General features: G+C 64.4%; 1 protein-coding gene across 1 annotated transcript in view; it reads left to right on the top strand.

Moving 5' to 3' along the window:
• The first annotated feature begins 4,282 nt into the window (after positions 1-4,282).
• GRIK1 (glutamate ionotropic receptor kainate type subunit 1) overlaps positions 4,283-13,536 on the top strand; it is a 58,283-nt gene continuing 49,029 nt past the window's right edge. The window contains exons 1-4 of the mRNA XM_054712726.1: positions 4,283-4,288; positions 4,716-4,947; positions 6,776-7,033; positions 9,190-9,371. Coding sequence (XP_054568701.1) covers positions 4,283-4,288; positions 4,716-4,947; positions 6,776-7,033; positions 9,190-9,371 — 678 coding nt within the window. The remainder of the gene's footprint in view (positions 4,289-4,715; positions 4,948-6,775; positions 7,034-9,189; positions 9,372-13,536) is intronic.

Below are 13,536 nucleotides of genomic sequence, written 5' to 3'. Positions count from 1 at the left end.
GCCCGGTTTGAGGGCGAGGCGGTCTGGGCCGGCGCTGATGGTGTAAATGTGTGTCCTTTCCGGAAACCGAGCTGTTTACCGACGTGGCTCCGGCTCTTCCTTCAGCGGCTTCCCTCCCTTTGTCTGCCTCGGCCGCGTCTCTGCCTCGTAAAGAGGGGGAGACACCCGGGGGGGGGGGGCCTCAGGGAGGGGGTCCGCATCCCGAGGTTTAGCCCAGGGGGAGTGGAGGTAGGCCCCGAGGAAGAGAGAAACGTGACTGAAATTGACCGAGTGAGATGGACAGGCGTTTTGTTCTGAGCGGTCAGTGGGGCAAACGCTCAGCCCCTCGTTCAGGAGACGAAGAGCAAGAAGGGGGGGCGGGGGGGTCTGCTCTGCCCAGCGCACCTGTCACCACCCCTGGCCTTCCCTGAGCTGGGGGAGGGGGTGACCCCTGGGGGAGGGGGCTCTGAGCCAGTCGTTTCCCGGACTCGAGGCTGTGGGTTCTCTAACCGCAGCTCAGCTGCTTCCAGGAGCCGGGGCTCAGGCCTCGTGTCCACGTCCCTCCCAGCGGCTGTGCACCCCGTCCACGTGGAAGTGGAAGGCAGTCTTTTCATTGCTCCCTCGGCCTCCGGGAGGGCTCCCCGGCTCTGAGCACCTGCACCCCTCACCTGCACCCCCTCACCTGCACCCTCCCACCTGCACCCCTCACCTGCACCCCGTCTCCCCCGCGCTCACAGCCTCCCAGGCCCCAGGCCGGCGTGCTTCCACCCACAGACTGAAGCCCGCTCCTTCTCTTCCCAGCATGCCCCTCTCCAAGGTGTCTGCCGGCTTCCTCCTCCATTGCCCGCAGGTGTCTCCACACGTGTGGCCTTTCCACCTGGGATGAGACCACGGCACATGATCCAACGAGAACCCTCTTCCCGAGGGACAGCCCCTCCCCGCGCCGCGCCTGCTCCGCTCGCTCCCGCTCCTACACACAGAGGCTCGGCCTGTCCCCCTCACTACACGCAAAGGCTCACTACATGTAAACACTCACTACATGTAAACGCTCACTACACGTAAACGCTCACTACACGTAAAGGTTCACTACACGCAAACGCTCACTACACGTAAACGCTCACTACACGTAAACACTCACTACACGTAAAGGTTCACTACACGCAAACGCTCACTACACATTAACGCTCACTACACATTAACGCTCACTACACATTAACGCTCACTACACGCAAACGCTCACTACACGCAAACACTCACTACACATTAACGCTCACTACACGCAAACGCTCACTACACGTAAATGCTCACTACACGCAAAGGCTCACTACACGCAAACGCTCACTACACGTAAATGCTCACTACACGCAAAGGCTCACTACACGCAAACGCTCACTACACGTAAATGCTCACTACACGCAAAGGCTCACTACATGTAAACACTCACTACATGTAAACGCTCACTACACGTAAACGCTCACTACACGTAAAGGTTCACTACACGCAAACGCTCACTACACGTAAACGCTCACTACACGCAAACACAAAAGGGCAGGGACTGCTCTCGGGTGCTCACTGCCGTGTCGTTACCGACCCGTGTTCCTCGGGGGCGGAGGAGCTGCCAGCGGTTCCGTGGACGAGGGAGCGGCGAGGGCACACGCTGACCTCACGCGTCCCCGGGACCTGCTGAGCGATCGCTGACGCGAAGGAAGGGCCGTCCCCCGGGCCCTCCCGAAGGCGCGGGCCCTGCAGAGAGAGGCTGTAGGCCCGTGGGGCAGCCCGAGCCCCGGAAGTCCCCAAAGCACACGTGTGTGTGAGCATCTCAGTGACCGGCCACCGAACCGATGGAGCCCCTGAGCCCCTCCCCCGCCCTGCACCCCCCCCCCGGGATGGGCCGGCCGAGGGGGGGTGAGAGCCGCGGGCTAAGGAGGCGAGCGTGAGCAAGTCGCTGACCACACTGCAAAGCCAAAGGAAGGACGGATTAATTCTGTTGTGAGGAGGAATGCAGACCCGTGTCCCTACCCCCACGGCTGGGCCACCCACCGTCACGGCTCCTCTCGGGACTGGCCGGTGCGTGTCCATTAGCGGCTACACCTGCGAGAGAGCGTCACGGAGATCGATAAGCAAACAGGAGTCGCTCCCCCAGGGAGCCCACGGGCTGGGCCCTTTGGAAATCGGCGGCATTTGCGTAAGACGAGTAACCCCGCTCCTTGCACCCCAAGTCCCTGGAGTGCTGACACCTTTGGAAAGAGCGGGCCGGCGAGGATTCAGGCTCATTCCGTTCCCCGGCTGCACCTGCCAGGACGGACGCGCCCACGCCCTCGGACTAACGAGCGCCGCGAGGCCCCGAATTAACGAGATCATCCGGCGAGGCGTCTGAGCCGGGCCGGCCGGCTGCGCTGTGGGACGGCCTTTAAAGTGCCTGCTGGAGCGACGGCGTCGTAAACACGCATGTGAAAGTGGGATTTAACCGGTCGGGAGGCCTCACCCCTTCGCTCAGGAGGAGGCACGAGGCATTGACGTTGGCTCGGCGGCTGCAGAGAGCGGGTCCGGAGCCAGGGAATGCGCTTGTGTCTGGGTGTGAGGGTGTGAGGGTGTGAGGGTGTGAGGTGTGAGGGTGTGAGGGTGTGAGGGTGTCCTTCCTCGAAGCCAGGCCAGGCCTCCACTGATGCCTCTGGAGGCACTTTTGTCCCGGGGTTCGGGGTGAGGGGGGTGATTTCTGTGCATGAATCTCTCAGACCCGGGGGATCGGGCTCACGGTCCGGGTGAGATGGGGGTTTGGCTGTGGGGGCGCTGCGTGCAGGCTGGGCGGCAGGGGCCTGGGGGAGCGGCCGGGTTCGGTCAGCGGGGGACAGTCTAGGCCAGTGGTCGGCAAACTCATTAGTCAACAGAGCGGCAAACCGCAGGAATGGGGGGCCGGAGGGCCCTCGGTAGGAAGGGGTCTCACTGGACTGGGAGGGGCTCCCGGCACCTGCAGCCACAGGGCTGGGGGCTCCGCCAGGGGTGTGACCCCTCGGCAGCGAAATGAAAGGACACAGAAGGAGGTGCGTTTAAAAGTGAAAACAGCCTCAGAGCTGAGTCTCAGCCCTTAAAGCCGTTGCTTCTGTTGGAAGGAGGGGGGCGGCCTCTGGTCACAAAAGGGTTGAGCCCCCGACACCTTTTAGGGGAAAGTGTAACAAATGCAATCACACTTCTTTTCTTCAATCCTCACCTGAGGGTTTTTTCCCATTGATTTCTAGGGAGAGTGGGAGGGAGGGAAGAGGGAGAGAGAGAAACACATCCATCAGCTGCCTCCCTCAGGCGCCCCGACCAGGCTGGGAACCTGCAGCCGAGGTCCATGCCCTTGACTGGGAATCGAACCCGCAACCCTTCGCTCCACAGGCTGGCGCTCTAACCACTGAGCGAACCGGCCAGGGCACAACTCAGGCCTGAAACGCACAAGGAAGCCTGTGGGGATCGTCTCTGAGCTGTGACTGCCGCCCGTCCCACGTGGGGCTGTGCTGCCGGCGCGTGGATCACGCTATGAAAGCCGCGAGCCGAGCTGTGCCCTCAGCAGCACGTGTGCGAGGACTTGTCTGTCTGTCTGTCTGCCTCCTTTTTCCCACCGGAAGCTTCTCGTTCCGCTTACGAGCTGCCAAGTGCCATTGGGGGTAAAATCGGGGAATCTGAGGAGGCCCTGGATTCATAACCTTTATTTTCACTGCCTCCTGGTTTCCTAAACCGTTTCTAAATCCGCTCGGTCTTAGGTCTTAGAGTTGAAACGCGCAGAATCGAGTTTTCAACACGTAAGGGGACTCGGCACACCCTCCAGATGTGTGACAAGTGTTACCGGAGCCGCGGACAGCACGCACTTTATTTAGCGTTCCTCAGCCTGAGGCCAAGGCAGGCAGCACACACCAGCAGGTGCTCCAGGGAGTGTGCGTTGACATTGAAACGGCGTTCTGTGTCTGCCTGTGACGAGCCTGTGTCCAAGGCAGGAGAGCGGCTCCTGATCCTGCTCAGTGGAGGGACGTATTTCACCGGAGACGGGGTGCTTCGGAGCAGGACTGAAGGGTCTCCAGAAACCAGACATAAGCAAAAGCAGGCGGCGCTCCGAGCGGCCCGGGCCCTTCGGGAGGTGTTAGCATCAGACCCCGGAGTTCCGAGCCGCCATTCTGAAACCCTCCGTGTGGGGCTCACGGGGCCCCTCGGCTCTCTGCACCTCCCCGTCCCCTGCCCGTCCCCCGGATCCAGCAGGTCTGCCTCCGAGTGCAGGAGCTTGGCTCTCAGGAGACGGCTCAGGTCGTGCTCAGGTGACCGCAGCGAGATGCAGGTGCGAACGGCAGAATCGCCGTCTCCATCCCCCGGCGCCCATCCCACAGGATGAACTACACGGCCCACATTGGCCATCCGGGACGTGAAGTCGTGAGCACACACCGGGGGGTGGGCCGTGGACCCGCCCAGCACACGTGCTGCTCGGCGTGAACACGGGCCTGGGACCGGCCTGAGCACGCCTGCCTTTCCTCTTTGTTCGAATCGTTTGTATTCTTCTCTTTGAAAAACACACGTGGCCCCAGCCAGGTGGCTCAGTGGGTAGAGCGCCGGCCTGCGGACCAGAGGGTTCTGGGTCCGATTCCCGGTCGGGGCACAGGCCCGGGTTGCCGGCTCGATCCCCAGTGTGGGGTGTGCCGGAGGCAGCGGATCCGTGGTCCTCGCTCCTCGTTGATGTCTCTCTCTCGCCCTCTCCCTTCCGCTCTGAGATCAATAAAAACGTGTTTAAAAAGCCGTGGACACGGGGGCTCACCCACCTCCTTCCTCCCGCAGGCGGCGTTTTCGAAGCGGCGGAGAACGAGCCTGCCAACGTGGAGGAACTAGCCTTCAAGTTCGCCGTCGGCAGCATCAACAGGAACCGCAGCCTGACGCCCGCCACCACCCTCACCTACGACCTCCAGAGGCCCGCCCCCTTCGACAGCTTCGACGCCTCGCAGAGAGGTACCGCGCTCACCCGTCTGAACGCCGCCGGGTGAGGGGTCTGCTCAGGTCCCTCCGTGCCACCGTGGCCATCGTGTGCGGAGGGCCCGCGGGGGTCCCGGGGTGCGGGGTCACCCTCCTGAGGGGGGTGCCCGGCTGCGCGGCCCTCCGCTCAGCTCGCCCCTCGCCCCCGGCCCGTGAGGAGCCGGCTCGGCCGTGAGTGGACACGTCAGGCTGGCCCTGCCTCTCCGCCCGAAGCCGAGGCCCCGTGTGAACACGGGCGGTGCCGGCAGAGGAGGCGCGTGGCAGGCCCTCCCCGAGCGGCGACGCCCACGACAGGTCCCCGCCTCCATCTCACGGGCTGCAGACCCCGGGGCTCCCCAGCACCCCCCAACTCCCTGTGACCCCTGTCAGGTCAGATCCCAATCTCCACACAAACGGTCAAGTCGGGGAGACACGAACAAATACACAAAGCGGAGAACCTGGGGTCACAGAAGTTGGCGTGCTCTCCGCGTGCCCCAGTGTGGAACACGGAGCCACACACAAACACGGGAATCAGTCAGGATTGGAATTAAATGAATAGAAGATGAAACCCGTGAGGACACCCTCTGCGTCTGCTCACTTCATTCTCTTCTGCCTTCGGACAGAAACGTCTGTAAAACGGAACCTACTTCCTACCAGACGCCAAGGTTTCCCTCCCGGGAAGAGCCGGGGGGGCCTGTTTCGGGGTCGGCTGACACCAGAGGGGACTCGGAAACACGGTCACATTTTTAAGTGTTTTTATTGATGTCAGAGAGGAAGGGAGCGGGAGAGAGAGACGCATCCATGACGAGAGAGAATCGTGGATCAGCTGCCTCCTGCACACCCCACACCGGGGATCGAACCCACAACCCGGGCACGTGCCCTGACCGGGAATCGAACCCGGACCTCCTGGTTCACAGGTCGGCGCTCAGCCCCTGAGCCACGCCGGCCGGGCCATAAGTTAATTTGTAAACACACGTCGACTTGGTTTCAGGCTGCACCCTGGCTGGTGTGGCGCGGAGAGGCCTGGCCGAGCCGGGCCCTGGCGTCTCCGTTCTGACGTCCGCGGGCGGGCGCAGCGTCCCCGACGCCCTGTAGGCGGTGCCGCTCCTTATCCGGTGACTCGTGGGGGGTCGGCACCGCGCGGTGCTCTCGGCCGTTTCCTGAAGGAGCTAAAGCGCTGCAGCCGCTCCTGTGGCCACGCGGCCACCGTCGCTGCCACTGCAGGTGACTCCCCACTCACCTGGCGTTCGCTCCGCGAAGGGCTGTGGACCAGCTGGAGGCTCCTGGTGGCCCCAAACCAGGCCAGGGGTTTAGACTCCACCTATGCCCGGCCCGCGGGGCTCAGTGGTTGTGCATTGACCTGTGAACCAGGCGGTCAGGGTTCGATTCCCGGTCAGGGCACAGGCCCGGGTTGTGGGCTCCATCCCCAGTGTGGGGTGTGCAGGAGGCAGCCGGTGCATGATTCTCTCTCATCACTGATGTCTCTCTCTCTCTCTCTCTCTCTCCTCTCTCCCTTCCTCTCTGAAATCATTAAAAATATTTTTTTAAAAGACAGACTCCACCTGATGAGCGGTGAGGACGCGAGGCCAGGGTCAGGTGACCTGCAGGCGCTGCCCTGTGGTGCTCCTCGCCAGCCCTGCGATCCGTCCCTGACCTCGGGGCTCAGGGTCTGGGACTCTGGGGGCTGGTGTGAGCCTGCAGGTGGCGGGGAAGCTGGAGGGGGGTTGGGTGTGTGTGAGAGGGAATTCACAGGAATTCACAGCTCTCTCTCTCCCTCACTCTCCCTCTCCCTCTCTCTCTCCCTCTCCCGCCCCCCCCCCCCCAGCCTGCGACCAGCTGGCCCTGGGCGTGGCCGCGCTCTTCGGCCCCGCGCACAGCCCCTCGGTCAGCGCCGTGCAGTCCATCTGCCAGGCCCTGCAGGTCCCCCACATCCAGACCCGCTGGCAGCCCCGCTCGGCGGACGCCCGAGACGCGTTCCACGTCAACCTGCACCCCGACCCGGCGGCCGTGGGCAGGGCCGTGCTGGACCTGGTCCTCCACTTCGCCTGGCGGGCCGTGACCCTGGTGTACGAGGACGGCACAGGTAGCTCCCGCGCACGCGGACGGCACTGGGCCTCTGGGCCTCGCCCCGGCGGGCGGCACGAGCGTCTCTCCCCGGAGGCTGGGTGCTCTGACGTGGGGATGCGCCGGCGAGGAGACCAGTCCCTGTGGGGAGTGATCTCTTCATCGTCAACCTCAGGAGGGTCTTTAGAAGGAAATACCACCTTTGATACAGACGTTATCTAGTCAGAATATTAAAGATGTCGCTCCATATGCCCAATGGTTCGGCCTGGGCCCGGGACCCCGTCCCCTAAGGAAGGCCGAGGGGGTTCAGACGCCCACCGAGGGCGGCTCTGGCCTGCAGCCGCGTTTCCTTCCTCACGTGTCTTCCACCGCCCGATCGGCGGCGCGGCTCCGGCTCTTCCCAGCGCGGGGGCGGGGGGGGCGGGGGGGGCGCCTGTGTGATCGCACAGCCACAGGTTTGCCTTATTCTTTGTTTTCTAATGTTTTTTATTTCTTAGAGAGAGAGGGAGGGAGAGGGACAGAGAGACGGAAACATCGATGAGAGAGGAGCATCGCGGATCGGCTGCCTCCTGTACGGCCCCCACCGGGCATCGAGCCTGCAATCAAGGACGGTGCCCTTGACCAGAATCGAACCCGGGACCCTGCAGCCCGAGGGCCGGCGCTCTATGCCCTGGGCCACGCCGGGCAGGCGGCCTTTTCTTTAGAAAGATGGGAACTTGGGGGGGGCTGTGACGATGGGCCAGGAGGTCCTGCACCCCCGCCCCCTAGACCCGGGCTCCCTCGCGGCCCCGCGGCCCCATGCTCGGTGGTTCTCTCGTCATGGAAACAGCTGCCAGGACTCGGACGACGCGCAGCAAGTTGTCCCCACGAGAAAGATCTGACGACACGGTGACCCCTGAGCTCACAGCGTGCGTCCTGAGAGAGGACCGGCCGCTGTAGCCGCACGACAGTCACCAAACGCAGAACACGCAACACCCCCCCCCCCGCCCCCGTGGCTCAGGGCTGAGCATCGACCTATGAACCAGGAGGTCAGGGTTCGATTCCCGGTCAGGGCACAGGCCCGGGTCGTGGGCTCCATCCCCAGTGGGGGCGGGCGGGAGGCGGCCGGCCCATGATTCTCTCTCATCACTGATGTTTCTCTGCCTCCCTCCCTCTCCCCTCCTCCCTGGAATCAATAAAAACATATTTTAAAAAACAAACAAACAAAAGACCGCGCCGCCCGCCGTCCCCCTCGAGGGAGAGCAGGCCTTCCCGCCGCCGGTGGCCGCGCCCCTCCCACCCGCACAGGAGCGGGCGCTGGCTGCCGTCCGCTTTCATCACGTCGTCCTGACGCGGCCGAGAGCGGGCTCCCCACGTCCACGCGCCGCCCTGTCCGAGCGGAGGTTCTGGGGCGAGGACTCCATCACTTAGGGCCGCCGACGCCTCGGCGCAAACCCGTCACCGAGACCCTGGGGGCCGCGGGTTCACGGCCCGAGAGGTCCCGCCCCCGGGCTTGTTGGGGGCAGGTGTTCCCTGTCCCACGGCAACTTCCTGTTCACACCCGTGTGGGGGGCACAGACGTCACTTGTTAGAGGTGTGGGGTGTCGGCTGCAGACTGGGGGGGATGATTGCACCCCAACGCATTCCTGGTGCGCTGGGAAGAGTGCGCCTCCCACCACACGGCCCCCACATGCAGCCACACGGCCCCCACACGCAGCCACACGGCCCCCACACGCGGCCACGCAGGCCCCCACACGCAGCCACACGGCCCCCCATGCGGCCCCCACACACGGCCATGCACCCCTCCACACGGCCCCCACACGCAGCCACACGGCCCCCACACGCAGCCACACGGCCCCCACACGCGGCCACGCAGGCCCCACACGCAGCCACACGGCCCCCCATGCGGCCCCCACACGCGGCCACGCAGGCCCCACACGCAGGCCCCACACGCAGCCACACGGCCCCCCATGCGGCCCCCACACGCGGCCACACGGCCCCCACACACGGCCATGCAGGCCCCACACGCAGCCACACGGCCCCCACACGCAGCCACACGGCCCCCACCCGTGGGCACGCGGTGTATCCGCACGGGCAGGGGGACCACAGGCGAGCCGTCAGCGGTCACCGGCCGGCTCTGGCTGCCTGGGGGACGGTGCGCGTGGCTGGAAGGAACCCCGTCCTCTGTCCTCGCAGGTCTGATCCGCCTGCAGGAGCTCATCCAGGCCCCCTCCCGGCACGACCTCCGGCTCAGGGTGCGGCAGCTGCCCCCCGGGACCCGGGACGCCAAGCCGCTGCTCCAGGAGATGAAGCGCGCCCGCGAGGTCCACGTGATCTTCGACTGCTCCCTGGAGACGGCCGCCCGGGTCCTGAAGCAGGTGAGGGGGCGTGGGGGGGGGGGGGCACGCGTTTCTCTCTCCCGGGATCACGTCCGGCCGCCCCGAGGCGGGAGGTTGCCCTTCAGACCCTTTAGGGAGCCAGGGTCCTCCTGGTTTAAGGCCAGTGAGGGTGCAGGTGGGGGTGCGGGTGCGGGTGATGGTGAGGGTGTGGGGGGGTGCGGGTGTGGGTGCGGGTGGGGGTGCGGGTGAGGGTGCGGGTGTGGGTGTGGGGGGGTGCGGGTGTGGGTGCAGGTGCGGGTGATGGTGAGGGTGTGGGGGGGTGCGGGTGGGGGTGGGGGGGTGGGGGGGTGCGGGTGCGGGTGCGGGTGGGGGTGTGGGTGATGGTGAGGGTGCGGGTGTGGGTGGGGATGTGGGTGTGGGTGGGGGTGAGGGTGCGGGTGGGGGTGGGGGTGAGGGTGTGGGTGCGGGTGCGGGTGCGGGTGAGGGTGCGGTGACTGACAGGGGTTGTCCTGTGGCGACCAGGCGGGCTCGGCGGCCCCCATGGACCCCCCCCCCCAGGAGCGGGTGTTGATGGGAAAACCCGGGACGTCTGTTCTGGTCAAAACGAGGCCACGTGCTCCGTGTGATGTGGTCGCACCTGCCCCACGAGCCCCGTGCAGGCGCCGGGAGGAACCACGTGAGCCCCGCCCACGGGTGTGCCAGCGCCTCTGGGAGGAGGGGGAGGAGGGGGAGGAGGGGAGGGTCCTGATCGCAGCCGCCGCCCACCCAGCCCCTCCCTGAGGAGGAGGGGAGAGGAGACGCACGTCCTCCCCACGTGCCCGCTGGTGCCAGGCCCTGAGGGCTCCCGGGGTCCCCGACCTCCGACCTCACCAGCGACCTGAGGGCTCCGGGGTCCCGTGCCGCAGCCGGGCCTCAGCCCCTGTGGAGACCGTGGTTTCCTCACACGGAGCCGGGAGCTGGGGTGGGGCAGGCCGGTGCCCACACGGGTCCCTCTGAGCCGCCAGCCGCCCTGCGGTCTCCGCCCCCCGTCCCAGCGCCCGGTCCCGCCTGGGAGGCCCGCGCCCGCCGTGGGTGAGCACGTCCTCCCCGTGGGCTCCCGGATTCCGGGAGAAACGCCGCCGCCGCTCAGGTGAATCCGTATCAACAGCTTCTCTTCTCGGCCGAGGCCGCCCGGACGTCCCCTCGCCCGCGGGAGCGGGCTTTCTCCCGCCACCCTCACCCCTTGGGCCCCTTCTTAACGACCCGCGGAAGAGGCCTCACGCGCACTTTCGGGGCGTGTCTGACGTTTGTCCGGGCGGGAGGTGGGGGGGGGCTGCGTAGCTTTTGGGGGCGAGCCGAGCACCCCGCGAGGCAATCGCTTCCGTTCCCAGGGAGCAGTGCTGTGTGATGGAATCCGCAGTCAGTTCCCAAAACCAGTCAGAAATTCAAATGTCAAGACTCGATTCAGCTGCAGAGACGGGGGGCTTCGCGGGGACCACGTGCCTCCTCAGCCTCTGCGGTTTGAGGGTGGAACCCCCCCCCCCAGCCTGGGGTCCCCGTCCCTCCCGGCCCACCCGCCCTGCACCTGGCCTGCTCCCTCTTCTCCCCCCTCAGGTGGGAGCCCCGGCTCCTGCCCCTCCCCCCACGGCCCCTCGCTGGCTCCTAGGAGCACCATCCCCCTCCGCCCCCCAAGGCCAAGGCAAGCCTAGGACGCCGCCCTGTGGGTGGCTAGCAGCACCCCCTCAATCACACAGTAGCCTGGATGTCATTGGTATCACCCTTATTCTGCAAAGGAAATGCGAAGCTCAGAGTTATAATAATTTCATCCGCCATGGTCATGGACGGAGCCTGCTCTTTATATATTTAATATGTATTTTTTATTGATTCCAGAGAGGAAGGGAGAGGGAGAGAGAGGGAGAATCATGGATCAGCTGCCTCCTGCACACTCTCTGCTGGGGATCGAGCCTGCAACCCGGGCATGGGCCCTTGATCGGAACCGAACCCGGGACCCTTCAGTCCGCAGACCACAGGCCGAAGTTCTATCCACTGAGCCACACCGGCCAGGGCGGATGGAGCCTGCTCTCAATGCCGGCAGGACCTGACCCGGCCTCTCTCGCTCGGTGCCAGCCCGGCCTCCGACAGCAGCTCGGCTGCCCCCAGGCGCCCACCTTCCCCACTGCCCGCCTCTCCCCTGCGTCTCCAGCGCCTGGAACATTCTTTCCCGCTCACACCGCTGTTTCTCTCCGTCTCTCCCTCTCTCTCGAAGTCAGTGGGAAAATGTCCTCGGTGAGGACTAAAGACAAACAGGCCGAGAGAAGGTGCACGCTAACGCCCGGCTTCCCGCCGTGGGAAGCGATGGGCCGTGGATGAATCGCGCAGCTGTGTGCGCGGTTCCGTCCTCGCCCGAGTGGTGCCTCGCGGCTGTGGGCGGGGCGAGCGGAGCGGAGGTGGGTCTCCTGTTACCCCTCAGTCCTCGCCCCTCGGACCGGGACACCGAGCCGTGTGTGGAACCTGCGCCAACGAGGTTTCTAATCATCAGTCAGACGGGGCGGCCCTGGCCATGGGGGTGGACCGCGCCATCATTTACCTGAGGAGAAAGCTCCATTCGAGAAACGGGCGGAGCGCAGAGCGATTTCCTCACCTCCCCGCGGTCCCCAGGCCAGCAGGTGGCTGGTCTGGGATTGAAACTCCCCTCGGGGTTTAGAGTAAAGGAAGCCCCCCCATCCTGCTCCCGCCCTGTACCCCACGACGTCCACGCGCCGTGCTGGAGCCCGGAACGCGTCCCAGCTGACCTTCACACTCCTCCCGTTCCAGACGCTCCACTTCACTCTCAGCACCCAGTCGTGTCTCGTCCATCAGCCCCGGAGAAATGCCGATGGACCGACAGTCCCGCGGCCCCGGAGAGGGTGCGGGGGGCGCGCGGCACAGAAATCCGTTCTTTGGCTCAGCGCGCACGTGTGGAGCCCGATGGGTGGGGACACAGACACAGTAAGAGACAGCACAGCACAACCATCCCAGCCTCTGCCCCCGCAGCCAAGGAGACCCGGAAGGGCGGGCGGCTGCGGCTCTCCGGGGTCTGCAGTCGGTGGGAGACCATCGAGCGGATGTCTGAAGCCCCAAGGAAGAGGGACTAGGGTCTCGGGTGGGACGTTGGAAGACCCAGTTGCAAACTCGGCGTTTTCCTCGATAGAATAAACTAGTTACCATTACATTTTCTATGTCAAAATACGCTGCGCATTTGCCGGGGGTGATGGTTTTTATCCTCTCAAAGTATCCCAGGCTTCAGACGAGAAGCACGAGGATCCTGGTCCCACCACCAATTTCAAACCGGACCCCACGTGCCCACGGCCTGGCTGCCGGGACCCCCTGAATGAGCTGCCCTGAGCCGGGCCCTCCTCTGGGAAAGGGCCGTGGGCACTAATCTTGCCGAGGTCCCTTCAGCTCCGAGTTTCCAGGCTCACAGCGGTCGAGAACCCTGACCGGTCCAGACACAAAGAACTCACACCGCCCTGGCCGGTGTGGCTCCGTGGATAGAGCACCGGCCCTCGGACTGAAGGGTCCCGGGTTCGATTCCGGTCAAGGACACGTACCTCGGTTGCAGGCTCCTCCCTGGATTCTGGTCAGGGCACGTGCAGGAGGCAGCTAATCGATGTGTTTCTCTCACGTTGCTCTTTCTCTCTCTTTCCCTCTAAAAATCGACGGGAAACTATCCTCGGGTGAGGATTAATTTTAAAAAAGCTCTCGTTGCCTCATCCTTAGCAGACTCCCAAATAAACGGGGAGATGGGGGAGCAGTTCGTTCCTTCTGTAAACTCCCAGGGCCCTCTGGTAGCCTTGGAGGCGGTTGGCTGGTGATACGCTCATTACTTAGGATAAATTCTGACAACGTAATGATGATGAATCCCTACTTACACTGCTGGGCGGTAATCTGTCGCGTATTATAGCATTACTTTGTCGGCACATTCTCACTGTAATTAGATTTCTCTCCGGCTGATGTTCACATTGATTCACATTTCCTGAGCCCCGGGGTTGGCTCGAGGCGTGGTTCATAGGTGTGAGTACGTTATTAAATACACACGGGGGTTTGTGGGCCTCAATACAGGCAGTGTTGGCAGCCACGTTACTCCACACAGTGTGTGATGTGATGTGCTGGGTGCCAATAAAACAGTCTGAATAGGCCCTGGCTGGTGTGGCTCAGTGGATAGAGCGGTCCGGGGTTTGATTCC

Source organism: Eptesicus fuscus, chromosome 3 (genome assembly GCF_027574615.1).
Source record: "Eptesicus fuscus isolate TK198812 chromosome 3, DD_ASM_mEF_20220401, whole genome shotgun sequence".
NCBI classification, from domain to species: domain Eukaryota; kingdom Metazoa; phylum Chordata; class Mammalia; order Chiroptera; family Vespertilionidae; genus Eptesicus; species Eptesicus fuscus.
This window is presented reverse-complemented; position numbering and strand designations above follow the sequence as displayed.